We start from the raw sequence: 27199 nt of genomic DNA on the forward strand, positions 1-27199 counted from the left end.
TTTAGTGGTAACTGTCTTTTTTTCTTCTTATAATTCGTTCTTTAAGTTTCTATACTTGCATTTGGAACTGAAATGGTACAGGAAAAATGTCTTCCATATATATAGTAATGTAAAATTTCTTCCACAGATGGAGACAGACAGACATAGTTACATATACGTATACATTCTCTTATAAGCATCAATTTTTTTCCATCCCATATATTTTCAGGCCTGCTGAGGGAATGCTACTTTAATCTAGAAATTAGGGACTGTTGATTTTGTTCCTAGATTTGTCATCAACTTCCAGTGTAACCTTGAAAAAGATACCTAATGTTGCTGGGCTTAATGTAATTTTAAGTCTTCTAGAAATAAAAGACAACGTAGAAAATGGTGTTCACTTGTTACCGTGTAAGTTCAGAACATCTTCACATTTTCTGAAAATTTTCAGAAAGCATCATGAGGTATCAGACTCTTATATTTTTATAGGAATCTACCAACTCTACCTTTATAATCTAGATATTGTGAATCTGCATTTAAGATGGAAAACAGCTTTTGATATAAAGACTCAGAAATCAAAGAAAACAGCACAAGAGGATGAGCAGATATTATGAACTCACTCTGAATTCATTCCATAGGGAGCCCCTCTCTTATAGGTGCTGATGTTCTAATTAGTATCCATTGTTTCTAAATTTGACTATTCTGTTCCACTAAGAAGAGTTAGAATTAGTGATTATCTTTTGGCCATAACATTTAGTTAATGCTGAATAATTAGTAAAACCTGTTTATATCAAGTAGCGTCAAAAGTTGATGCAACTCTTATATACCAATATGCTTTTATTCAAAATGAAAATTCAATTTTGATTATTCAATCAAATTCAATATGATTATTCCTCAGCAATTTCCATATACTATCAGAAATCTTCTAACAGGGTAAGACAATATATATCCTGCTTCCAAGAAATAAAGTTTTATAGGATGTTCAGATTTCTATTATTTCTTGAAGACCTTTAACTGGGAACTTTTGGCATCACACTGATATATCTACTATCTACTAATAAAAGCAGGAACATCACAGCTAACTTGACCTATGCTGGTCTGAATTGAGACCTCATTCTGGAATCCATAGTGTAAAACCACTTAGTCCGAAGCTTCCTGTCCCCTTTGCTCTTCACCCTGCCCTTTTTTTTTATTGCCTCCCTCTTTATCCAAAACATTAGTTCTCATTAGAGCTCTATTTAAAAAGTACCTCCTCTAATAAAACACTTTGTGTTGAGAAACTTCCCTTGCTCATTTATGCAGTAATGTGAAATGAGTTATTTTAAAAAACAGTTTTACTTTTCATTTCCCCTGTCTTACCCAAGATAGCAAATTTTCCAAGTGGAAAATTCAACTAAAATAGCAGAAAGCTTTGAGGTAGTAAATATATCTAACATTGGTCTGGCATTAAAATTTTCTGGTTGGGCAGCACAATTGTTAAATTGGGAATCTCAGTGACAGCTGAACACCCTCAATGCTTGGGTCAGCAAGCAGAGGAGCTTCACTCTGTCACCTATCAAGAATGATGCTTGTCAGGACTGATCTTTCCACCTACAGAACATTAATGTTTCTAGTCATACCATTTATGTTTTCTAATATTACAATGGAATAGACACTAAAACACTACGAGAGAAAAGTACATAGGTGTATTTGTAATTCTTTGTTTTTTGTAAGCCAAATGCAAATGTAACACTACTCCAGATACTGCTTCATCAGAAGTCCCCAAGATAACCAAAAGTAAGTGCCAATTTCCTCATCTCAGGGATAGTGCCATAACAAAGACTGAATTCTAGGGACCAGCCTATTTGCAGAGCATGTCATACAGCCTCTGGGTTAGTTAACTCCTTGGCCTCCTAAGAGCTACCACAGAGAGTCAATTGATGTTTTTGCATGTATTACTTACTAATGTATAGAAAAATTTTTAAGTTCACTTTTTCTTTATTCTGTCTTTTTTACCCATCTTCCCTCATTGTAGCAAATTAGACGGCCGGATGAAAGCAAAGGAGTTGCTAGTAGAGTTGGATCCCTCAAAGTAAATATGTTTCTAACATTTTTTGGCAAGATTTCGTCTATAGCCTACACTTCTTCCTTTTTGGAGGGTGGTGGGAGGAAGGGGGCTTTTTCCATTTTTCACCATCCCATTTTTTTTTATTTTAATATTTTTATTGGCTGTTGGGTCATATTATTTTTTTTTGTTTCAGCTACACATAGAGCAACCAGCTGAAGGCAAGCTGCCAAATAACTAGCTTTGAATGGCACCACAAACAACAGAAAGGGCAACTGCCTCATTACAGGTGCCTATAATTTGGGGTTCTAGAATAAACCGTTCCTCTGATTGATGTCACTGTGTGTTAAGTTCCTGTTATACAGAGAACTAACATTTATTTTCAGAATATTATCTCCCCTTTTAACTTTTTTTTATAAAAAAATAATTTAAATGTTACTTTGGTATCATCACCATTTATAGTTCATTTCAGAGAAAAGTTATTATGAGTTAACAATATGTATTCAATACACATAATCCTAAGAATTAGAAAGAAAGAAATTTTGTGTCATGTAGTATAATGGGCCCACATATAGCTGATAATAGTTACGCCCTCTTAATCCCGTTTTATTTTTTAAAAGTCCAAAAAACCAATACAACAATCAACAGAACCAGATACATACCTAAATGTTTGTCCATTTGTGTATATAATCTGCTAATATACAATTGAAAGATTTCTAATTTGATCATCTTGTCTGCTAGTTGCTAAATATTTGTTTGCTCAATATGCCTTGGGCACTCAGTACTTAAACATTTAATCATAATGAAAGGTAAATAAGTTATCACTCTTAAGAAACACAGACTGATCACTTTTAATGCTGCCACCTTAAATGCAAGTTACAAAAATTGCTGAATTCTAAAAATATGCAGAAGAATTACCTCACAAAATTAACTATTTTCTTATATCTCAATACCATTTGCCCTTACAGCAATAGTAACTGTTAAATTAATCAAAATTCTAGAAAATTCAGTGCACTGGGATGTCCTAAAATTTAATGACTATCTTGAGGTCTAATATTGAATCATTTCAAAATTTTGCACACCTCCAATTTATTTCCATTTAACAATTTATGAAATACTAATTTCTGCACTCTTTCCTCTCCTTGCCTCTTCTGCCTTCTTAGCTTTACTTTTTTGTTATTGTTTATTTATTTGTGTGTGTGCATGCACATGAGTGCACATGGATGAAGGTGTGTTTGTATGTTTGTGTCCTTTATTCCAGAAAAGCCATCCTCTCTGTTCTCTAACACTGCTTTATAGTAGATAGCTATTTTATTAAAATGTTATTTCACCAAGGATAAGCAGAGGGGATGGGAAGTGTTAACAGTATGCCTATTTCAAAAACTAGGCAATTTAAGATTATTCAATCAGAAAAATGAGTTTATGTATCCTGATGATATATCAGTAGCATTCCTCACTGTCTATCTGTGAGGTATCATATTTTACCTTTGTCTTTAAAGGAAAATAAATCCATTACTGGTTTAAACTGTGGATTATGACTCATTCAGGTGAGAACGTACAGAACGACATGACTTTTTGAAAATTACTGAAGGTGAAATAAAGATAAAAATGGCATACATAACTGCAGCACCATGTTCTGTAAACTGGATTGTATGTGCGAGTGCGTGTGCGTGCAGTTATCTCCAAGTTCAGCTTCTGGATGTATAAAACTTCAAGTTATATATGTATGTTTATTGTTTTTAAGTGTATATACAATATGAGTATGTATATACGCATATATATGTTCAAGAACAAAAGATACATTTTATAATTAAATCAGTTTATATTAATATGGATGCAGTCTTAAATCCAAAAGTGTGTTTGGGAAAGAAAGTCAAATTTCATAATATTTAAATATCTTTATGTTTCTACAAGTTAGAAAATGTCAAAGTGAATCTCTAGGGGATTTATAAGGATGGTTATAGTATTTATTTTCTCCAATACTTTGGGGAGAAAAGATGCTGTAATTAATCAAAATAAAATGTTGACTTCCTAGTCACGGGTTTGTTGAGCATGCAGTCTTACGTTATAGAAAGACCTTTAATGTTTTTGAAATGTTTGCCAAAGGCAGTGAGAAATGTATAATGCTATGATCTTATTTTTAAAAGGAAAACCGAAAAGAGAACAAGTTGCTTTTTCAATTCATTTTCTGATGTTTACATGTAGCTCCATCGAAAGCTGGAGGAGCTCAGAGATCACCTAGAAGGCAATGTGAAAGGATACTCTCTCAGAGTAAATGTACGATTTCACTTGGTGATTTTTTTTTCCCTAAACTTCTACTGACTGGTAACTCCAAATTTGATTGGTTTGTCCTCTCATCTCCATCTTTTTCCTTTCTGTCTCTTTTCCCCCTCTTTCTTTTCTAGCCGCGGCTTCATGCTCACATTTATGAAATAAAGATTAAATTAGCAGGGTAGAAGACCCTAAAGCCACACTGACTAACATTGCTGTTGACTGAATAATATTTTGGCCCCAGTGCAAAATAAAATCTTTCTTTTCAAAAATCACTATTTCTTATACAATTGTATAATTTTTTGAGGATCTTGCCATGAGACTTCATTTGGAGATTTTTCTATTGGTCATGTCTTCTACCCCTTGTTAGTTATGTCAGCAGAATAATAAATTATGTGCTGGATGTGAGGGGTATATCCTTGATGGTACAATTTCAATTTTCAAGGAAAATAATCAGTGTTAGAGTATCATAGGTAATCTGGCAAGTAGACACATTTGTTCTGAGTTAATAGACTTAACTCAGACTCTTTTAGAAAAAATGTATGTCATTTTGTTTAAAAATAAGAAAATTAGCAGTAAGTACCTTCACCAGGAACACCTTCACGTAGCATCTTACAAATACTGGAGCTAAAGGCTAATATACCCAAGACAACTATTGAAGGAGGACAGTACCTTGTATCCACTCAATCCTGTACGTACGTCATATAGTCAGAATTCATGGTAGTATTTTTTGTGACAGATCGTTCAGACTGTCAAGATTTTCAAGAAAAATCTCTAAATTGATGTATAGTATAAATGTAGCAGAAGAAAAACTAAATTACTACTGTAATTTATGGCTGTATCCTTTCATTCCTGGGGTTTCTAAAAAAGTTCCTGTGAATCCTGGCGTCAGATTTACTTCTCCCGAGGTTATTACCATTCATTTAATTCATACAGCTATAATAGTTTTGTTGTATAAACTAGAATAAAAGTTAGGGATGTGATAATTATCTTATTTCTCAGCTTGTTTTTAATTGTATACCACATATAGTCATGTATATCTCTACATTAAATTTCTGATTATTGAAATATAAAGTGATTTGTATTAATAAGTTATTAAATTCTAATAACTAAACAGAGAAGGAATTAATACACGTATCTCATATCTCTACTTCTCCCTTTGAGCTATTCTTTGTTTTCTGCACATATTCTTACAGAATTTCTAAAACCATCCATAATCACTCCCCAAAATCTATTTTATTGTTTAAAAAAAAAGATTAGTATGGATTTTATGATTAAATCAGTCTGAACATACCTAATTATTCTAGAAACCCATAAAAATATTTTAATATATGTATTTTAGACTTGTGCTCTTTCCTAACCAATCATGAGAAGTAATTTTTTTTTCAATGAAACTGAGACCAAAAAGTTGAGACTTGCTGATGTCTATATGGTAATGAGTTAGTAAGAGACCAACATCACATTAAAAATTTGATGCCTTAAAAATTAGGTTATTTCATGCCATTCTTTCTTTTTTCAACACCTGTGCTACTATATAATGATTAATCTCAACATCGTCATCTTTTGTTTTATTTCACTGAGAAACACTTTGTTCTGATTACCTTGTTTCTAAAAATATTAAATATAAGGTATATTAGTCTAAGGATCCTGTTAAAAAACTATTAAAAGGCAAGTAGTATCCTCTCTAGAGAGTTCAGCTTAGGAAACATGCAAATCAATTGCTTAGCTGAATTTTCAGTTTCTCTCCTTACCCTTTAATTCCTACTACCCAAGTATACCTTAAAATGCCTTGAATATTAAAAATTGATGCTAAAAAGAAAAAGTTATTCTCAGAACCATAGACTGTATTAGACAGGTTTTGTTTATAAAATGAAGTAAATTGGCATTTGGTAATGATTTTGTTTCATGAAAATTTATTGTAGGTGTACACACACAAGAATAAGTGTATTAGTCTACATTGCCGTAAAGATGCTACCTGAGACTGGGTGATTTATAAAGATAAAAGGTCCAATTGACTCACAGTTCCACATGGTTTGAGAGGCCTCAGGAAACTTACAATCATGGCGGAAGGGGAAGGGGAAGCAAGGTATGTTGTACATGGCAGCAGGAGGGGAGAGAGCACAGGGAAAACTACCACTTTTAAAACCATCACATATATTGAGAACTCCCTCGCTATTTACAAGAACAGCATGGAGAAAACCACCCCCATGATCCTATTACCTTCCACCAGATTCCTCCCTTGACATGTGGAGATTACAATTCGAGATGAGATTTGAGTGGAGACACAGAGTCAAACCATATCAACAAGTATATAAAGTGTCTTTTACTTCATTGAAATGCTGATGAAGGTTTCAATTAGATGATAGGGTCAGAACCATGTACCTTATACAATTGTATAATTTTCTGAGGATCTTCTCATGAGACTTCATTTGGAGATTTTTTTATTGATCGTGTCTTCTACCATTTGTTAGTTATATCAGCATGATTACAAATAATGAGCTGAATGTGAGGGTTATAGCCTTGATTATCCAATTTCAATTTTCAAGGAAAATAATTACTATTAGAGTATCATCATAGGTAATCTGGCAACTTGTTCTGAGTTAACAGACTTAACTCAGACTCTTAACGTACATAACCTACAGTCACTTTTACATAACAGGAGAGTTGAATAGATGAAACACAGATTATGTGGCCCATAAAGTCTAATATTTTATTTAATAGTTAAATAAAAATTAAATTTTTAAAAATTCAATTAAATATTTTATTTAATGGAGAATGTAAGATATCATTCAGAAGTGCAGGATGAAGATTTAATTTGCTAATAGTTTAATTTGCTAATAAATAAAAATTAAAATATTTTAAAATTCAATATTTAATATAGAAGGTATGACATCATTCAGAAGTGTGAGATAAGGATTTAATTAAATCATTAATGCTTGAATTGGATGATGTAGACAATATGTTATTTTTTAGAAAAGGAAGAGCCTGGCACCATTATTCATTAAGGATAATGTAATCAACAATATAAAATAGAATATTCTAAGATACAATGTTTTGAATAATATTATTTATTTCTCATATTAAAATGCCTTATTTATTCAACATTGACTCAGTATAAAACAGGATGTATTAGATTGTTGATTTCTAACTTAAAATACATCATCCTTTTCTCTATGTCATTCAAAGCAGATGTATTCTGAACTTTAAGTGGGTTTTTATGAATTTTAGTAATAATAAAATCATCGTCTTATACCTAAGCAGAATTTTTCTACCTTAATGACTACAAAAATTACTACAAATCCTTAGATTGGTGATGTGCTGATAATAATGACTGAAGGATAAAACCACATAGAGGAAAAATTAATTTTCTATTTAATCAAATGGATGAATCTAATAAGAAGAATATTAAAAGTAATGCACAGGATTAAAGGCCAGTGAAGACAGTGTTGAGAACTGAAAAACACAGGATAAGGCAGGACATGGTGGCTCATGCCTGTAATCCCAGCACTTTGGGAAGCCTCACTGAGAAACACTTTATTCTGATTACCTTGTTTCTAAAAATGTTAAATATGAAGTATATCAGTCTAAGGATCCTATTAACCGTCCAGTATAACAAAAAAAAATTTTAAAGGCAAGTAGTGTCCTCCCTATTTGCAGGCTGATCACTTGAGTCCAAGGGAAAAAAACCTCCTCTGTACTAAAAATACAAAAAATTAGTCAGGCATGGTGGCATATGCCTATAATCCCAACTACTTAGGAGGCTGAGACACAAGAATGATTTGAACCCAGGAAGTGGAGGTTGCAATGAGCCAAGATCGCCCTACTGCACTCCAGCCTGGGCAACAGAGTGAGACTCTGTCTCAAAAAAAAAAAAAAAAAGAGAGAGAGAGAGAAAATAAAAACATAGAATAAGATAATCCAAACGAATACTTTCTTTACAGAATATAAATCAAGGTAAATTTACAAAGAATTTGATTAGTTGAGGAGCAGTGGGACCAAGGAGAGCCTAAATATTAAGATATTCAGGAAAAAAGTAGATAAATGTTCATGAAATAAAGATAGGTAGAAGAAAAGAAAGGAAAGGAATGAAAATGCTCATATGCTACAATGTTGTATTTTCATCTAAATACTCAGTTTATGTATTATGATATTAAATTTCTATTCCGCTACAAATATGTGTAGATAGGTTTTGGCTGACCAAGTGTGATTTTTTTAAGGGCTTTGATAAACAAAAAGGAATATGGTTCATGAAGACAGATTATTGGTATATAAGTGACTCTAAGAGAGAAAGTAATGAAATGGAAGGAATATGACAATTATCTATAAGTATGTAACTATACTAACACAAATTAAAGGATGGTATTTAAAGTGAAAAAAGTTAGTCAAGGGAGGAGTTATAGCCCAAAATAAGACTACATTTTTAATAAGTGTTAAGAAAAATACCTGAATCAAGTCAGAAAGTAATGGTCTTTGGAATCATGATTTTTAAATGTTTAACAATTAATTTCCTGAATGCCAAAATGGCGTAGTACGAAATAGGGCTAATATAAATTATTTTTGATAAATAGATCTACCCATTGTCTTTAGGGGAGTTTTGCACTCTTATTTTTATCGAGTTAATGTGATAACTCAGAGATCAGCAAATCCTGTTTTTTTATAGGCCCACAAGCTAAGAATGAGTTCTGCATTTATAAATTGTGGGAAAACATCAAAAGAAGAACATTTTATGGCATGTGAAAATTATACGAGATTCAAATTTCAGTGTTTAAAAATAATGGTTTATTAAATTATAGCCATGCTCATTTGCACATAACCTACAGTTACTTACACAACAGCAGAGTTGAATAGTTGAAACACAGATTATATGTCTCATGCAGTCTAAAATATTTACTCTCTATTTAAACAGAAATGTTTGCTGAGTCCTGCTGTAACTGGTTAGTGTGTCAAAATAACGTCAACATAGGAATCGTTATAATGGAGTTTGTAGAATTATCTTCATTTTAGAGCTTGAGAAAAGAAGCCTGCTCATTTTTCTGAGGATGGTTTCAGATTATTCTACAAGGAAGCATATGTTTGGAAGGACTGATCTCCTCAAATTGTCTACCTTTACATTTTTATTCTCTTCTTTTTTATTGTCTTCTCTAGCTACTCTCTCTCTTCACATAGATTTCCCCCTCTGCACACACACATACACACAGAGTCTTCAAATATGGAACTCTAATGTGGATAGAATATAGATTATAAATTTCTCTTTTATTGGAGGCTCCTTTCTGAGTTTTCAGAGTACAAAGATAAATCTCATTATTGCTGTCTTAAATGTTATATAAGATATGTTTTTAGAGTATTTTCGTTTCACACATTGCAATTTTCTATTTATTACTTCATTACATCTTAAGGATATTTCCCCTGAAGACCATGATGAACTTTTGATTTTTGCTAAATGCCCTGTTTGGCCTCAGCTAAAATCATACACCTTCTATGGGAAATTTTATACAACTGGAAAAGATACACTGATGTGATCAAGTCTCATACCCCAAAAATCTAAATGGTATTCGCATTGAATCAGCTGACTTTGAGTGGGGAAGAAAAGCTGGAACAGTAGTCCCTAGATAAGTAAATATTTAATAGTACTTAGGTGAACAAACAGTTTGTTAACTCTACTTACTTTAAGCAAATTTGAGTGTCTTTTGGTTATTTTATGTAGAACATTATTTGACCTTCCTTGTTTGGCATTTTGACATTTATTTATATTAATAATATTCATTTATTTACTATTTCATTTATAATAATTATGTAACATCCTGAGTGTCTTGGTAGATGATGTCTTATAAATATGACCAGACTACAATAATGATGAAGATAACAGTAATTCAATTATAGGATTATGTCTTTGGACTAATTTTGAGTAATTTTGCTGCTTTTCACTTTATTATTATTCTCTTAATATAGTTAATTCAATTCTAAGGTTTCAATTATAAAACTAAGAAAAAACGGCCAGGCACAGTGGCTCACGCCTGTAATTCCAGCACTTTGGAAGGCCAAGGCGGGTGGATCACCTGAGGTCAGGAGTTCAAGACCAGCCTGGCCAAGATGGTGAAACCCCGTCTCTACTAAAAATACAAAAATTAGCCGGGCATGATGGCAGGTGCCGGTATTCCCACCTACCCGGGAGGCTGAGGCGGGAGAATCGCTTGAACTTGGGAGGCGGAAGTTGCAGTGAGCAGATATCACGCCATTGCACTCTAGCCTGGGCAACTGAGTGAAACTCTGTCTCAAAAAAAATAAAAATAAAAATCTGTCTTATCCTGTGCTTTGAACAACAACAAAAAAAATCTCATGATGTTAATAAAATCACCTGCAGTGGCCTAAGACATCATTTAGCATGGAAGTGACACGTTTCTGAGATGTTTAATGTGCACCATAGAATTGCCCTCCTCGGAACTGACTTTAATTCAAAGATAAAGTACTAATAAAATATCTCAAATAAGTTTTCCTAGCAGTAGAAAATAGAGAACTGAGTAAATTTTAACTATGACAAGACTTTCAAACTGTTTTGAAATATGAAGTATTTCAGTTTTATGGGCATAGATATAGACACAGAACACATACACAGCAAGATTTTCTTAGAACTAGCATTTTGCTAAAGAAATTCTGATATGTGTATGGTTGAAAATGTGTAATTTCTGAATATGTATAGAATTTACCATATTTTCAAAAGTACCTCAAAGCGATAAGTGGCTATGATACTTTTTTGCACAAGTCTTTGTAATAGTAAGCTTTAAAAATTCTGAGCATTATTTCATCAGTTCAGTTTTTTAAGATAGAAGAAAAAGGGTCTGTATATTCATTTATTAAATAAACATATATTGAGCACCTACTACATTCTGCTGTGCTTGATGCTGGGCATACAGTTAAAGAACAAATCTTAGATAATAAGTGCATTTCTAATTCTTCTACTGTCACCTTCTCCAGTACCTTCATTTCCCCATCCTACCTTTGTATTTTGATACTTCCTGCAGTATTTGTAAATAGAGAATACATACTTAACAACTTCATCTTACATGGCATTATGAGACAACCTAACAAGGAAAGAGTACACAGAATTGAACATGGCAGTGTGATAACATAGAAAATAAGAATAGGGAAGAACATTATCAATTTAACATCATAAAGGTTAAACATGATTGTGAGTACAAAATAGCTATTTTTAAAAATCAATGATAAAATAGCTGTTCAAAAAATTCTGTGAATCATTCTGATAAAGGTTAAGTCTGTTGAAGAGTTGTGTGTTTAAGGTTTTATATTTTTATAGCGTTGCTATTGCCATTATATTTTAGAAAGTGCCTCAAAGCAGTAAGTGGCAATGATACTTTTTTGCACAACTCTTTCTGATTTTAAGCTTTAAAATTCCTGAATGTTATTTCATAAGTTCAGTTTTCTAAGAATAGAAGAAAAGGGATTTGTATTTTCATTCATTAAATAAGCATGTATTGAGCACCTACTACATTCTGCTGTGCTTGACACTGGAAATACAATTAACAAATCTGATAGTAAGTGCATTTCTGATTCTTCTATTGTCATCTTTCTTCAGTGGAGAAAGAGAGGTTCAGTAATATCAAAAATGGAATAGTCGAAACAGGAAATCAGAATCAGAATACTGGCTTTGGTGCCCTCTTTAATGAACACTGTGAACATGTATGGTAGAGTTATTCTATAAACAACCTCCCATGTAGTTCGCTAGTGTTAAGCTAGTGAAGATCAGTGCAGTACCATAAGAAAAATTGTCCAGCGTTCTGCTTTCTCTCTTAAATGAGGATCTTCTCAACAAGATCATACCAGATTCTGAGCAGAGGGTGTCATCTCCATCATGGATTTTTTTTAGCAAGGTATTTTTTGTCACAAAGTTTTTCTTCAAATAACTTGAGTCTTGACATGATTTCAAACTCAAGTGTCTGCTTATATAGCTGTTTTATTATCTGGCCAAGTGTGTTGGTGATGGAGCCATCTAAACCCTCTGTGACCCTTACTATGCTATCCTTTCCTCTTTAACAGTGTTTTCTTTTCCCCACTGCAAAACCAGGCTCGGCTTCCCTCGTGCTCATCTACCTATAGTGTATCTGAGGTATATTTTGCACGTGTTTTCTTACATGGTCAATAACATGCTCGCCCTCACCATTTTTCTCATTTTATTTTCCTTTTGCCTTAATTTATTTTGCCTTGCACTTTGCACTTGCCTGAAAGGGATGAGGATACCAAAGGGGGAAAATTCACCTGTTTTAGGGGGAAATTTCTATATTTTTATGAATGATGCACTGTTGTCTGAATAACTTTTTTTGGCAGTCACTACATCACATTGAAATAGCTAAAGCCCAGAGAGCCAACTTGATTGCTCTGACTACCTTAATTCCATAATGACTCTTTTGAATTAGGTAACTTAGTATTAAACTCATATTGGCTAAAGGCGAGATTCCAGTTTGTATATCTATATATGTCTGTGTCTGATAGCTGAAGATTTGTATTCAATTACTGATTATTGTGTCTCATTAACCACAGACATAGGAAAACATCCAAAGTTGATTATTAAATAGAAAATAAATATGCATCTGTTTATATAAAATAAAAGATTTACTCCTTTTTTTAAATCTCATCAGGTTACTTTAATAATTTTTTGCTACTTATATTTTCCTAAGATTCTTGTAATCTAGAAGAGATTAACAGTAAAGAGATTCATGTTCTTTTAGTAAAATATTTTACATGAAATATTTGTCCTATGTTCCTTGTCTTTTAGGAGGTTTAATTTTTTATTCGTATTGTGTTAACCTATAGAATAAATGGGTTTTCTTGTTTCCGAAAACCAGATTTATTGAAATATTGTTAACAGACTTTGAATATCCATTAAGTCTCCTTTCAAAGCAGGGGCACTGTTTGAGTAGCTAAGAAGAAAGAGTATATGTACCTCAAAATATGACAGGTAAATAAAAGAACTTCAGGCCAGGTGCAGTGGCTCACACCTGTAATCCCAACACTTTGTGAGGCCGAGATGGGTGGATAGCTTGAGGTCAGGAGTTTGAGACCAGCCTGGCCAACCTGGTGAAACCCCACCTCTACTAAAAATACAAAAAATTAGCCAGGCGTGGTGGCACACACCTGTAATCCCAGCTACTCGGGAGGCTAAGGCAAGAGAATCACTTGAACCCGGGAGGTGGAGGTTGCAGTGAGCGAAGATCATGCAATTGCACTGCAGCCTGGGCGATAGAGTGAGACTTCACCTGGAAAAAAAAAAAAAAAAAGGACTTTATGAATTTTAAGGCCTTCATTCTTTTCTTTATAACATAATTTCCACATGTATTTACTTTGTACAGGCCACTATAGCTACCATATTAAGACCAGTATTATCAGCTTAATTCTGATTATAAAAATATTATCTCAGAATGTCATCCCAAAGGAAACCCTTGAAAGATAGGACTATTTAAAATACCAGGTAGTATATGCAGAACCAGAGGCAGAATACCATCTGCAGATCTCAAATTTTAAGGAAAAAACTTTGAAAGAAATGGCATGACAAACCCATAGCCTCATAAAGTTGAATTTAGAATTCAACAATAGAATTGCAGCTATCTTCTTCAATTAACTTTGCAAGTTATAACTGTGAGATTTTTTTCTCTTAAAACTGATTTCCTGGGGAGTTAACTTCTTGAAACATATCACTAAGGAGAAGCAAAGAAAAGAAAGCCAAATGAGCTATTTGTAGTATCAACAAAGACATTTGAAAGAGAAGGTTGGTATCATCTCATCACCACATTTTCTATAGGTCTTTTCTTAATTCCCAAAGATTATGAGTGCTAGTGTAAAAAATATATAACCCATTTCTTTTTGCCACTTCATCCAGGCAATTCTCCATTTCCCATGAGAGTGTGTAAGAAGTCTACCATTGGCATCATCTCCAATCACAGCCTACAGCATCCATCAGGGTATTACTTTCTCTATGACAGCATGTGTGCAGGAGGGCTCTCACGTTGGAATGTGGAACTGGCTTCTTGGGGGGATTATGTATGCTGTGGCATTGGCACCATGGCACTCAGCTCTTAACTCTGGCTTCATCTAGGTTTGTTTTTTTCATTGTGACACATGGGCTTTCTTTATTTGTCATGAAGTATGTTTCTCTTTCTGTCATTTGTGGTAGGGTTTCTCTCTTTCACTCAATGCCACATCTCTGTGGTCTCCATAGGTGCTGTTTATGTTTAATTTATGATGCTATAAAGACCAATAAAATGAAGAACTCCTTAAGCAATCTAATATTCATGATAATCCTCTTTCTAGAAATAATTATTTCTTTTTAGTCTTAAATTGGTAAATATTTCACAGAATTTTAGACTGTAAACCTTAATAATTAAAATTTCAAGGAATATTCTTATTAGTTTTCGATTTTTCATTTGGAAACCTCTTGACAGGATCATTGGTACAAAGTACAGTATTTATTTTATAGCATCACTATGGAGGTAGCCAAACCTTCCATGGCTCGATCTCTTCTTTCCCTTACATTTACATCATCATCTTCATTTACCTTCACTATTGAAGAAATAAAATCTCCAATCCCTAATGTAGCACGTTGGTTTACCAATTGCATATCACTATTTTCTGTGTCATTCATTAAATGAAAAAAATAAGCCTTGCTCAAAAATGAACCTATCCATGAGTTGTATAGGAACAAGATTTATAACCTCAGCTGGCTGATACTATTTAGCAAACGTTTCTCCATGTAGTTATGGTCCCTTTGTAAAAAAAAAAAAAAAAGTGTGTGTGTGTGTGTGTATAATATGTATATATAATTATTTTACTTGTGATAAGCTTTGTTTTTGAGATCTCATTTTCAATTAATCTTCGTAACAGCCTTGTTTGGGTAGATATTAATGTCATCCTCATTTTAAAGATGAGGAAATTGAGACACAAAGAGGCTGATCATAAAGCTAGCAAGTGAGTGGTAGAAAATTGTCTTTTCTTAAATACCATGCTTTCTCCTGTTAAGAAGTTGTTAAAAGTCATTAGCTCTGTGACTAGCATGTAGTAGTCTTATATTTTCACTTCATCCATTTACTTTGTTCAGGTTGTTTATATAGTTAGGGGTATATATTATGAGAAGATGCACCTACAAGATACAGAACTTTAATTAATACAAAACGTTAGTAGTGTGTATTTTCACTTCATCCATTTACTTTGTTCAGGTTGGTTACATAGTTTGGGGTTACACTATGAGAAGATGCACCTATAAGACACAAAACTTTAATTCAAAGAAATGTTAGAAAGACATCTAACATTTATGGTAATATAATTTATTGTTATGTAATTTATTGTTATTTTTCTCTTATTTAGTCATTTGATAAATATTGAGCTACCTACTATGCCTTATTTAAATATAATCATAATCTGCCAGCTATTTCTTGGCCTTTGGAGTTGGCTTTACATTTAGAATACATAAAATATTGTTAATGTAGTGAGGTTAGTGTCTCATATTGTAGTCTTTCATCCCTTCAAGCAAAGTGGAAAAAAAGAACTCATCTTTCACGTTTCTAACTGATTTTCAACTTTGTTCCAGCAGTGTTCTAGCAGAACTCCTTTTTCAAATCCTTTGAAAAGATTGCTTCAGAATTCCCTTAGTATAAACCAAAGCCAGAATTAATACTTTCTTCTGATAGAAATTGAATTCCTTCTGACTTATTTGAGAAGCTGAAATATATACTAGATATGAATTTATTATAATTTATAACACAGTATCTAAACCAAAGAAAATTAATAAACATCCAAGTTGTCATGCTTTTACTGGTCCAAATTAAACCCTTTAGAGCCTTATCTTTAATGTCTTAGATTTCCCAGTAGCAAGGTTGATTTAGATAATTTGACATTTAGAAGCTAAATAGTTTATTTCCTGTTGAGTACACAGGGACTGAAAATTGTGTTTTTATTTAATGCTTAAGAACTTCCAGCTACCTAAAGGAAAGATGGTTTTAAAGTTGTAACATACAAAGTAGTTGTCCTTTGAACTCTTAGACACTCTTAGGACACCAATTCTGATCTGAACAAACTTGGACAGCCTAACAGTTTTGGAGCTTTTGCAAACAGAAGTTTCAGTTGAATTGCAGTGAGTGGGTCTACATATTCAAGAAAGGAAGGCACAGCGGAAAAAAGGAAGAGAAGAAAGGTAAATGGACTTTAAACACCATACCATTTTCTACTTCAAAAGAAAAAATACGAACATTTTTTAAACACCCCAGAACTACATACTGTTTAAAGGAAGAAACTGTAGCCAAAAAATAAAGATTCTATACGGTGAGATAACCACCTAAGATGTTCTACTATATAAAATCTCATTTAGAAAATCTTTAATAATGGTTTATTACTTATTTCAATATATTTATCTACAGTGTTCCACCCTTTCATTCACATGTATTATTTTTATGACATTTGTATACTATAGTTAGAAAACTGGAGATAGTGTGAAGAAATCTTAGAATTGTGTCTTTTGAAAACACTACAACTGCTGCTATTAAAATGTATTGATTCCTACCTCACTTTCAAATTTGTAGAAATGAGCTAGAGTATATAAATTGTGTTGTTAAAAATAAAATTAGTATATATCTGTCTCTCTGACATACAAATTAGTAACTAAGCCATAGAGATAATGGGAAAACACATGACTTTCTCTTTGACAAGGATATTTGATAAATCCATCTAATTAAAGCATTCTTTAAAAAGAATTGAGAAGAATTCTGTCTACTTGGGCATATGTTTTTAAATTTCCATAATAAAAATATTTTTAAAACACACTATTGTAGTTGGCACTAGCGAATTTCTGCTTATCCTTGTATATTGCCTCATATAATTATCATTTACAATATGAAAGAGGTCATCAGTGAAAACAGGGCAAGAAAAATTTAAAGTTTAAGATGAGGGAATATTAATGGATGTGTAACAAGTTTAGAAAGTTCTTGAGCTGCCTTAAAACTAATATATAAACTATATGTATCTTTAAGAGAGAAAGGAAATATGTATATCCTCTCCTTCATGGAAGTAGGAAGGAAGAGAGTCCATAAAGTACTTAAGTGAAGTCCAGCTTTATATATATACAGATTAGGTTATCATCATAATGTTCTAAATTTTCTTTCCTATGTTCTAGAGAATTTACAAATGAAATAGATTAATTAGAGATATAGCTAGTTAGAGCCCAAATAAATGATGGCACATTATAATATATGTTATAATGTCATATTATAATGGGATAGCATGAAAATGACATAGCTCACCTGTATTTATACTTACAGTTCCAGCTGCTGTTTGAATGTCTTTTTGTGATCTCAAACTCAATATGTCCAGCTCTGCTTTCTTAATACTTCTGTCAATGGTAATGTTCTTAAAGTGTCTCTGCATAGAAATCTTCTAGTTATCTTTTACTCTTTCTTGTTTTTCATCTTTGACATTTAGTGTGTCATTAAATGTTGTCATATTTGTTATTTCTGCTTTTGAATTGTCTCCTAATCCTTACTTCTGATACATAAATGAGCTTTGTAGCCACATCTACTTTAACATCCTGGCTTTGGCAAAAAAAAAAAAAAAAAAAAAAAATGAAAGTGGCAGCTTTCCATACATTACAGAGGTTTAAGAAATGTGAAGCAGCTCATGGGCATATATTGCTGTGGTTCATCTCCATGGATTTACACAGATTTGGTTTACCACCAATCCTAGTGTAATTTTTAAAGACTCAGATAAGTATCTTTTAGACCAGCAACAAGGTAAATTTTCTTTTGCTCCTTCGGGTTTTACTCCCAAACATGCATTTGGGTGAAATGTATAGCCTTAGGCGGGAGGGGGGTGGGATTGCATTGGGAGTTATACCTGATGTAAATGACGAGTTGATGGGTGCTGACGAGTTGATGGGTGCAGCACAGCAACATGGTACAAGTATACATATGTAACAAACCTGCACGTTATGCACATGTACCCTAGAACTTAAAGTATAATAATAATAATAAATAAATAAATAAATAAATAAACTTGGGAAAAAAAAAAAAAGAAATGTATAGCCTTGACTTCAGCAAGTAGAATTATCAATTTTCCCCGGTCACCATTTTTCTTTTTCAAAGCATTTCCTTCTCAACCAGTGTTCTTCAGCTAAGCTATAGAACACAGGAAGTAATATGTGTAGCTGTTGTCTTAAGATCCTGTAAAGAGGTTGCCATTCTATATTCAAAAAACGGAAGTTTATTCATTACACACAATGAATATAAATGCATTAAGGCTTAATTCTCTCCCAGAATTGAGAAAGATATAGTAATCCTGTCTTTTAAGTAGCTCAGTACATTTTGAAGTCATTTGTTATTTAAAGACCCACTTGAAATTTAATGTTTGGAAATTCTTCATGTTGCCTTTTCTTTTCTTTCTTATCTCTTTTTTTTTGGATACCTAGAGTCTCTAAATAGCCTGTGCTTACCATATGGTTTTAGGGCTTGAGATCATGAGACATACTTTTTTTTAAATAACCTCTTTATTTTTCTGAAAGAATCAGGTTTAATCAGCTTCTCACCATATTCTAAAAATGTTCATGCTTGGCAGTTATTAATATTTTGTTGGCTTTCTTGTACTGTTGAAGTAGACTTACTGAAGATTAATTTAACATACTGTTTAAAGTCTGGGGCTAGATTTGAATCCTAACCCTGGATTTGAAACCCAACCCTGTCCCTTATTAACTTTGTGACCTTAAGCAAGTTAACTTCTCTACACCTCATATTCCCGTAAAATAGGAATGATACCACCTTTTGGGGTATCTTAAGGATTTAACAGCTTAATAGTACTTGGTGCAGTGCCTGATATGTGTAAGTACTCAATAAATATTGACTATATTATCAATATTTATCGTTATATTAAAGGTAAAGTTATTTTTTGTTTCAACTCTTTCAGATATATTATCTGCTATGTTTGTCACAGAGTAAAATACGTTTTACATCTAGTGATTAGCCACAACCTGATTGAAACAAGTATTAGCTCCACTATCAACTTAACCTGACATCAGCACTTGTACCATTCCTGCCTTACTTCTTTTTCCTAGTCATTGTAAAGCATATAGAATATGAAATACATGAACATTTAATGTCTTTCTTTTCGTTCTGCCAGGTGACTATCTTCTCCAGTTTTTCAATTGTCTTTTTCTCCAAAATCACTTTCCCATTTAGTGTCTGGATTAGTTATGCACATAAACACACCCCAAAGATGAGTAGTAGGAATAGTGGTTTTTTATTATCAGTGTTATATTGTCCTTGTATTCTATTATATGTCATATGCTACAAGCAATCACCAGTTTGTAAGTGGGCAAAGCACTTCCTCACAAAAAGTAACTTTATAAACAGTGACTAGATTTCTAGACTAATGTTCATATAACTCTTAATTAGCTGGTATTATACTATTAGTAACTGAATTGAGATTTAAATTGACATATATGGATTAATGTAGGAATGTATCTACTAGTTATAACATTATTTCTTAGGAAAATGAACTTTAACTTCTAACAGAATCCAGCCTACTTCAAGGCATTTTACCTGACAAATTCTGAGTGGCAAGGGGATCTATATCCTGTTTTCTTCCTTTGACAGCTCAAGCTTCCTTACAGTACTCATTATAGTGGAAGGTAAAGGGAGGAGGAAACTATAGAAATTGGGACAAGGACTTCCCCACAGCATCATCAGTCAATGTTTGTTGAAGGAGTATATGAATTAAATGTTTATATTAAAGATTTATGCCAGTATCATTAAATTTCAGTAAATTTTCTGTAGTGTGATATTATTAGTCCTAGATTACTTCTTGCTGCGTCTTCCTAGTAAATGATGATTTTTCTGAATGATTCTTTAATCATTTATTAAGTGCTACTTATTAAATACCCTCTGTATCCTTCATATCTTGTAAACAAGATATAGATCTTTGAGTCAACAGAGCAAAGTTAAACAGATATATGACTGACTGTGAGTTAAAAGAAGTAATGATTTCTACTGCCAGGTCTGTGTCTGATTTAATCAGATGTGGTGAGCTATAATTGCATTTCTCTTTGCCCCAGTTTACCCATCTCTAAAATTTGAATAAACTATACCTTTATGTTCCTCGGAAGGGATATTCTGATGAAATTTCAGAAACTGGAAGGGAGTCATGACAAAGCTAATTCATCATGAATGTAAAAACAGAATTTTTCAGGTACAATATGAAAGGGATTATATCTTGTTATCCTGTGTGCATTTTATTTTTTACATGAAAATTCAGTCAGAGAGCCAAATGTGTATAGAAAACATAACATACTCTGAGCTTAAAAGACCATAATGGTTTGAATGTGCTGTGTGAATGTAAAACTTGTAATTGATCTTGTTTTGTTATTTTTCCTTGGTTGTTTATACTTTCAGTTTTGCTGAAACTACCAGTAGGTCATAATAAGTCAGCAAGCATTTATTTAACATCTATACATGCTACAGAGTAGATATTGCCATATTAAGCATATAGAGAATGTTGCAGAAATTAAATATGGGGCCTTAGTGATTTTACAAATTGAAATATTGTCCATTTTTTAAAAATCATAATCTATGAATTCAGGCTATGTTGTTCTAAAATATGACTAGAGGAAATGTCTTTGGCTTTGAAAACTAAACATCTTTACTAATCGGGTCAAAAAAGTCTGTAGGAAAATCACCATTCTTGAGTCCCGTGTTCACAGAATAGTCATGAGGGAGTTATTTTAAATTTCACCAAATTATTGTTAAGTCACAAAAAAAGAATTTGGTAAAGGCAGATTTTCCTAGAATAGAGTTGAGTTTTTGGAGTCTTATTACATAACTTTAAAATGCCATAGTACCTATTTCTTTAGGCCACATTTTTATCTATCAGAGATGGTGTCAGGTTGGTAGTAAGGCTTATTTAATTAATTTGCCAAGTTCAGACATCTTGGAAAGGAGAGATAAAGGCAAGGCATGACATTACTCTTTATAAATATGACTTACTGGAAGAGAATGCAAATTTTCATCCTTTAAATCCTTTAATCAGCTTTATTGAGTTACCTAATATATTTGGGTGATATAGGAGACCCCGAAAGAAAGAGGAGCTCAGGAAGCATTATAGGACAGAATGATTAGCATATGCACAGCAAAAGTAGTTTGTGAAAGGGAATTTGGTCTTTTTTTTTTTTTTTTTTTTTTTCATTCACTAAGTTGAATTTAAGGGCATATTTTGAGTCTTATGGAATCCATTTTAAACATCGTGATAGCATTTCCTTTGCATTTTTAGCCATTTAATTATATGAATAAGTGCTTGCTACCCTTTACAGTTGCAGCTGTCATTCTCCAAAGTAGATTCATCCACAATATTTACAGTCTTAAATCCTAAATCTATTGTATTTATTTAAGGTTTTTTAATAGTATTCTTTCACCTTCAGGCAGCACCTCCCTGTGAAAGGATTTACATTTTTATTCTCATTTTTAACGAGAATTATACAGCTAAGATTTATAGAGAACTTGAGGGCTTTTTCTACAATGTATTCCATCATCAGAAATAGGCTAAATTAGAAATAGAAATGGAGAATATATGGTGATATCCTTTCCATTAGCTTTGAAAAATTCAACTTGTATAGTCACATGTATATGATGTCAGAGTGTTTTATAAGTATGCCTGATTTATCATACTGACTTGCTTCTTTTTAACTTAAATATCTTGGGAACACAGACTCATGTTTCATTTTTCAATGACTTATTTTATGTCCATGAATAAGTGTCAATCCTTTGGTTGATAAGTTGAAGTCACCTATACCCTTTGAATATATGTGCTTGCATCACTTTCAAATCTACCTTTTAAAGTGAATTTGACTTAATTTCCATGTGACTTTTATTACTAGAGAAAGCAAATAATTACAAAACACAGTAAGGGTTATTATATAAAATAATTTTATTTTACAATAAAACAGTTGAATATGGATTTTACCTAGAAAGACTAATATTATATATATATAATATATGTATTATATTTCTCCCTTGGAATTGACAAGGGAGAAAAAGTAGGTATATTGGTACTCAAGTGTTTTGTATTTTAAGAGGAAAAGAAGAATAAAAAAGGGGCAGTGGAAAAAAGAGAAGGGAAGAAAGGAGAAAATAAAAAAGGAAGGAAGGAAACTACCGTAGTTTTTCATTTCTTTTTCGACATCAGTATTTAAACAGTAGGTCACTTGTTCTAACTTTCCCATTTTACATAGTTGCAGAGCATAAGCAGCAACTTACAGAACAAAGGTGAATTCAGAAAGACTTTAAACATATTTTTGGATTAATGTTTCATGAAACCCTGAATGGAATTCAGATTCATGTGGTCTTTTTATAGCCATAGTTTTCAATTATATTAGCAATTTTCCTTGTCCTATTTCTATCTGCCTCAGGATTCGAAAAAAAGGGTCTATTTTTGAAATTTCGTTCATACCATTCTGCACCCAGTATTGCCTGGAGTCATGAAAACCCAGCTTGCTGCTATTTTTTCTCTTTGGCAACTTGCTGCTATACCAACACACAGCAATTAAATCTAATTCTGTTTGGGCTACCATGCTTAAATGTTCTTGTTGAGAAGCGTGGCATGAACTAATGCATGACTCTGAAAAGACTGCTGTGTGCGTCTGCACTGAAGAAAAAATTCCATAGCAATCTAGCCCCTTTGGATTTAATATTGAAGCTTTAGATTAATGGTGAACTTCTGTGTAATGCTTGACAAAGAAGGGAAATCCCTAGAAATGAAAGTGTGAACTGAGGTAAAAATGGTCTTCAGTCAGATGCTGCTAAATTAATCACTAATAATCATCAATTGTGGAGGTTAGGAGTCCCTTCAAAGAATGCACTTGGGTGGAAGAGCAGGAAAGAGAAAAAAGGTTGCCAGTGAGACCTGAAAGAGATTATATGAGGAAATGTTGAGTCAGTCTTCATGTGTGTGCTGTCTCAAACATTTGGCTCAGAGTCTGAAATATTTTGGGTCAAATTAAGACTGATTTTAATTGTCTTACTATACAATTTCACAGCCTAATCATCCAGCATAAAATATATTAAAAATGACTTAACTCCCTCGTATCCATGACAATTCCAAACTGTTTTTAATAAACTTTATAATTGCCTCCAGTATTTTAAGTTTATTAGGAACACTGGTTTGATGTTTAAACAATCAGCATCCTTCATTAATTCCATTAAGCATTCATCTTACTTTAATGTATACAATTTTTACTTGGTAGAAAATAAACCAGATGTTATTTTTCCAAGTGAAAATAAATCTTTTTTTCCTTTTACATTACCGTTTCACCTTGAAAATATAGGAAGTAAATAAATGGTCCCAAAATTTGGCATTTATTTTTCTAAATCATGTTTCTGGGCTATGAGTTACTAAATTTTGCTTAATTTATTAACATAAATACAGTAATTGAACCAGACAACTGTCAGTTCCTCCAACCTTTGATAGGTGGGCTGATGAAATATAAATAAACAAAAAATGTTGCGTGACCAGCAGCTCTGGATCATCTAAATGACATCCTTTAGTTCATTTCCCTTTCCACATACCAAGTTTATCTATAACTTCACCAATGTATTAGTTTTAGAGCCATGCAGCACAGTTCAAGAGTTAAAAGGGAAAATCAAAATGTTATTCATTCAACTTCAACTGCTACCATATGGCAAAGGTCTCTGTCATTAGCCATTCTTACTATTACAGGTCAGTGACAGTAGCATTTCTAAAGTGCTCTTGTGCATGTTAAGTACCACTCTTTCAGTCAACCTATGTCATGCACTGCTTTCACTTGCAGTTATCTAACTTTCAGACATAACTGATCTCTATTTCTGATCTGAAATGTTCCCCAGCTAGAGTTATCTACCTGGACTTTGCTTTATAGTCATATGTCCTGTTAGCTGCAAATTAATGATGAATGAAAAAGAGGGAGGAGTGATGGAAGAGAGAGAAGGGAGGGATGGAGAAAATAAAAAAGGGAGGAAGGAAACTAGACATCATTTTTCATTCCTTTTTTACTTCAGCATTTAAAGGATAGGTCACTTGTTCTAACTTTCCCATTTTAAGTAGTTGCAGAGCATAAGCAGCAGTTTATAGAACAAAGGTGAGGTAGTAAAGGCAGTCATACTATGTATGTGCTAGAGGGAGTCATACTATGTCATTTGCTTTAAAAGCTGTGTCTGAAATCACTTTGGCTTCCTTTTAAACATCCCACCTGCAAGGAGGAAATACTTGCAACTGCTCTTAAGATTAGTCGACCAGGCATGGTGGCTCATACCTGTAATACCAGCATTTTGGGAGGCCGAGGTGGGTAGATCACGAGGTCAGGAGTTCAAGACGAGCCTGACCAACATGGTGAAACCCCACCTCTACTAAAAATACACTCGCAAAAATTAGCCTACTCAGGAGGCTGAGGCAAGAGAATTGCTTGAATGCGGGAGGCAGAGGTTGCAGTGAACCAGGATCACTCCACTGCACTCCAGCCTGGGCAACAGAGTGAGACACAGTCTCAAAAAAAAAAAAAAAAAGATTAGTCATGATGTGGGTCAAAATACCTGCCTTTTCTCTTACACATCTTTATTTATTTAAGACAGGGTTTCTTTCTGTCACCCAGCCTGGAGTACAGTGGCGCAGTCTTGGCTCACTGCAACCTCCGCCTTCTGGGCTCAAACGATCCTCCCACCTCAGCTTCCCAGGTAGCTGGGACTACAAGTGCATGCCCCTATGCCCAGCTAATTTCTGTGTTTTTAGTAGAGACAGGGTTTTTGGGCTTAAGCAATCCTCTCACCTCAGCCTCCCAAAGTGCTGGGATTACAGGTGTTAGCTACTGCACCCAGCCCTTTTTAAATTTTATAAGCTATGCCTTTTGATTACTGCCTATTAACTTAAAAGACAATTCCAGATCAGGGGTTATGTTTGTGCTTTTACAGTCTGCTTTATGTTTTGAAGGTTGAAGTAAAAAATGTGAAGAGAAAAAAATGCGAAGAGAAGAATAATCTAAGAATCCCTGTCCCATTACTTATTACCTCATTTACATTAACGCACTTTCTCACTGCAGTTTCCTACACTTTATTTTTTCTTGTGCTTCTTTTCTCTTTCCTTGTGTGTTTGTCTTTTTTGTTAGAAATCACCTGTCTCTTCATTTGTAGCTATTTCTTTTCCTTTCCTTTTTCAATGAATAATAACCCATTTCAGCCACTGAGAAAGAGTATGAACCTTAATAATTGTTATTAATTACTGTGTTTCAGTGTGCTTCAAAGGAACAAAATGGTCGTGGCATAGCTGCTTTTATGTTCTGGTACACTGAGCCTAAATTCTAGGCAAGTAGCTCACAGGAATATAGGAGAGGTAACCTGGGTGAAACTAACATAAATAAATTAGATACAATATTTCTAACTGTAAAAATTCTGTGCATCATATAATGGCCCTGTCAAAAGACTCTTTATAAACAGAATAGGCCTTTTTCAGCTTGAGTTAAAACATAACGTTAATGGGTCTAGGGTTACAGACTTGTGAATCTAGTTAGCTTCACAGCTGTTCTATGATAGACCGTAAACTGATCCCAAATATCTTATTGTAGATGTGTATGCAGGGGAAGGACTGAGGAACAATGCATTGATGGCTCAAAATAAATCTATAAACAATTGAATAAAACTGGTTTGAATAGTAAAATGGTCTATATTATACTAAAAGGTTTGAATTCTACAATTTTTTAATCAAATGACATTTTCAATAAGAGTTTCTGGGGGTTTTTGTTTGTTTCGTTTTTGTTTTTGTTTTTTTAGACGCCCAGGTTGGAGTGCAGTGGTGTGATCTCAGCTCACTGCAACCTCCACCTCCCAGGTTCAAGCAATTCTCCTGCCTCAGCCTCCCAAGTAGCTGAGATTATAGGCGCACACAACTGCGCCTCACTGATTTTTGTATTTTTAGTAGAGATGGGGTTTCACCATGTTGGCCAGCCTGGTCTTGAACTCCTGACCTCAGGTGACTTGCCTGCCTCGGCCTCCCGAAGTGCTGGGATTACAGGCATGAGCCACCACACCCAGCCGTGTTTTTCTTTTAGATAACTTTTGTATTGTTTTTCATACATTCAGTAAAGAATATAGATAAGCAAAGATAAAATTACCCTTGAGCTCCTCCCATGTTAACTGCTATTAACTTTTATCAGAAAGAAATAATAAGGATGGTGAATTGAAGAAAAGAGAAGAGAAAGTAGGGAGTTCTACAGATAATATAGAGTAAGTTAAGAATAGGCCGGGCGCGCTGGCTCACTACTGTAATCCCAGCACTTTGGGAGGCCGAGGCGGGCAGATCACGAGGTCAGGAGAACAAGACCATCCTGGCTGAGACGGTGAAACCCCGTCTCTACTAAAAAAAAATACAAAAAATTAGCCGGGCATGATGACGGACGCCTGTAGTCCCAGCTGCGCGGGTGGCTGAGGCAGAAGAATGGCGTGAACCCAGGAGGCGGAGCTTGCAGTGAGCCGAGAACGCGCCACTGCACTCCAGCCTGGGCAACAGAGCGAGACTCTCTCAAAAAAGAAAGAAAGAAAGAAAAAGAATAAAGAAACATATGTAAAACAAAGAATTACCATTTAAAAATTTCCTACATGGAAAAGTTTTAAAAATTTTTCCAAGTAGGAATTTTTTAAAACATGTGGAATGTAAGAGTTGGAAAGCTCTGATGGATGAATTTCTGCAGAGTTTGATACAGTTATATTGCCCATGTGATAACTGAGCAATGCAAGGCACAACAAAGCCACCTGAAGCAACCCCAGGAAGGAAGCAAATTGGTCAGTGGTGAAACTGTCTAGGACAGTGGTTAGAATTTAATAGCATTCTCAGTTCAATAAATATTTATGAAGA

At 33.6% G+C, this 27199-nt stretch overlaps 1 protein-coding gene and 1 long non-coding RNA gene across 31 annotated transcripts in view; one reads left to right on the top strand and one right to left on the bottom strand.

Moving 5' to 3' along the window:
• Nucleotides 1–27199, top strand: part of GPHN (gephyrin) — a 734546-nt gene that overhangs the window by 527483 nt on the left and 179864 nt on the right. For 7 of the 30 annotated variants that reach the window (XM_077938265.1, XM_077938268.1, XM_015143920.3 and 4 more), the window contains one exon: nucleotides 1991–2047. In XM_077938265.1, coding sequence (XP_077794391.1) covers nucleotides 1991–2047 — 57 coding nt within the window. 30 annotated transcript variants of the gene reach the window in all.
• Nucleotides 22553–26921, bottom strand: LOC144330321 (uncharacterized). Its single transcript, XR_013396372.1, has 3 exons — nucleotides 26833–26921; nucleotides 25128–25160; nucleotides 22553–24731 (listed from the first exon to the last, which is right to left on the bottom strand). It is a non-coding gene; the product is annotated as an uncharacterized LOC144330321 (long non-coding RNA).

This window comes from Macaca mulatta, chromosome 7, assembly GCF_049350105.2.
Source record: "Macaca mulatta isolate MMU2019108-1 chromosome 7, T2T-MMU8v2.0, whole genome shotgun sequence".
Taxonomy (NCBI): domain Eukaryota; kingdom Metazoa; phylum Chordata; class Mammalia; order Primates; family Cercopithecidae; genus Macaca; species Macaca mulatta.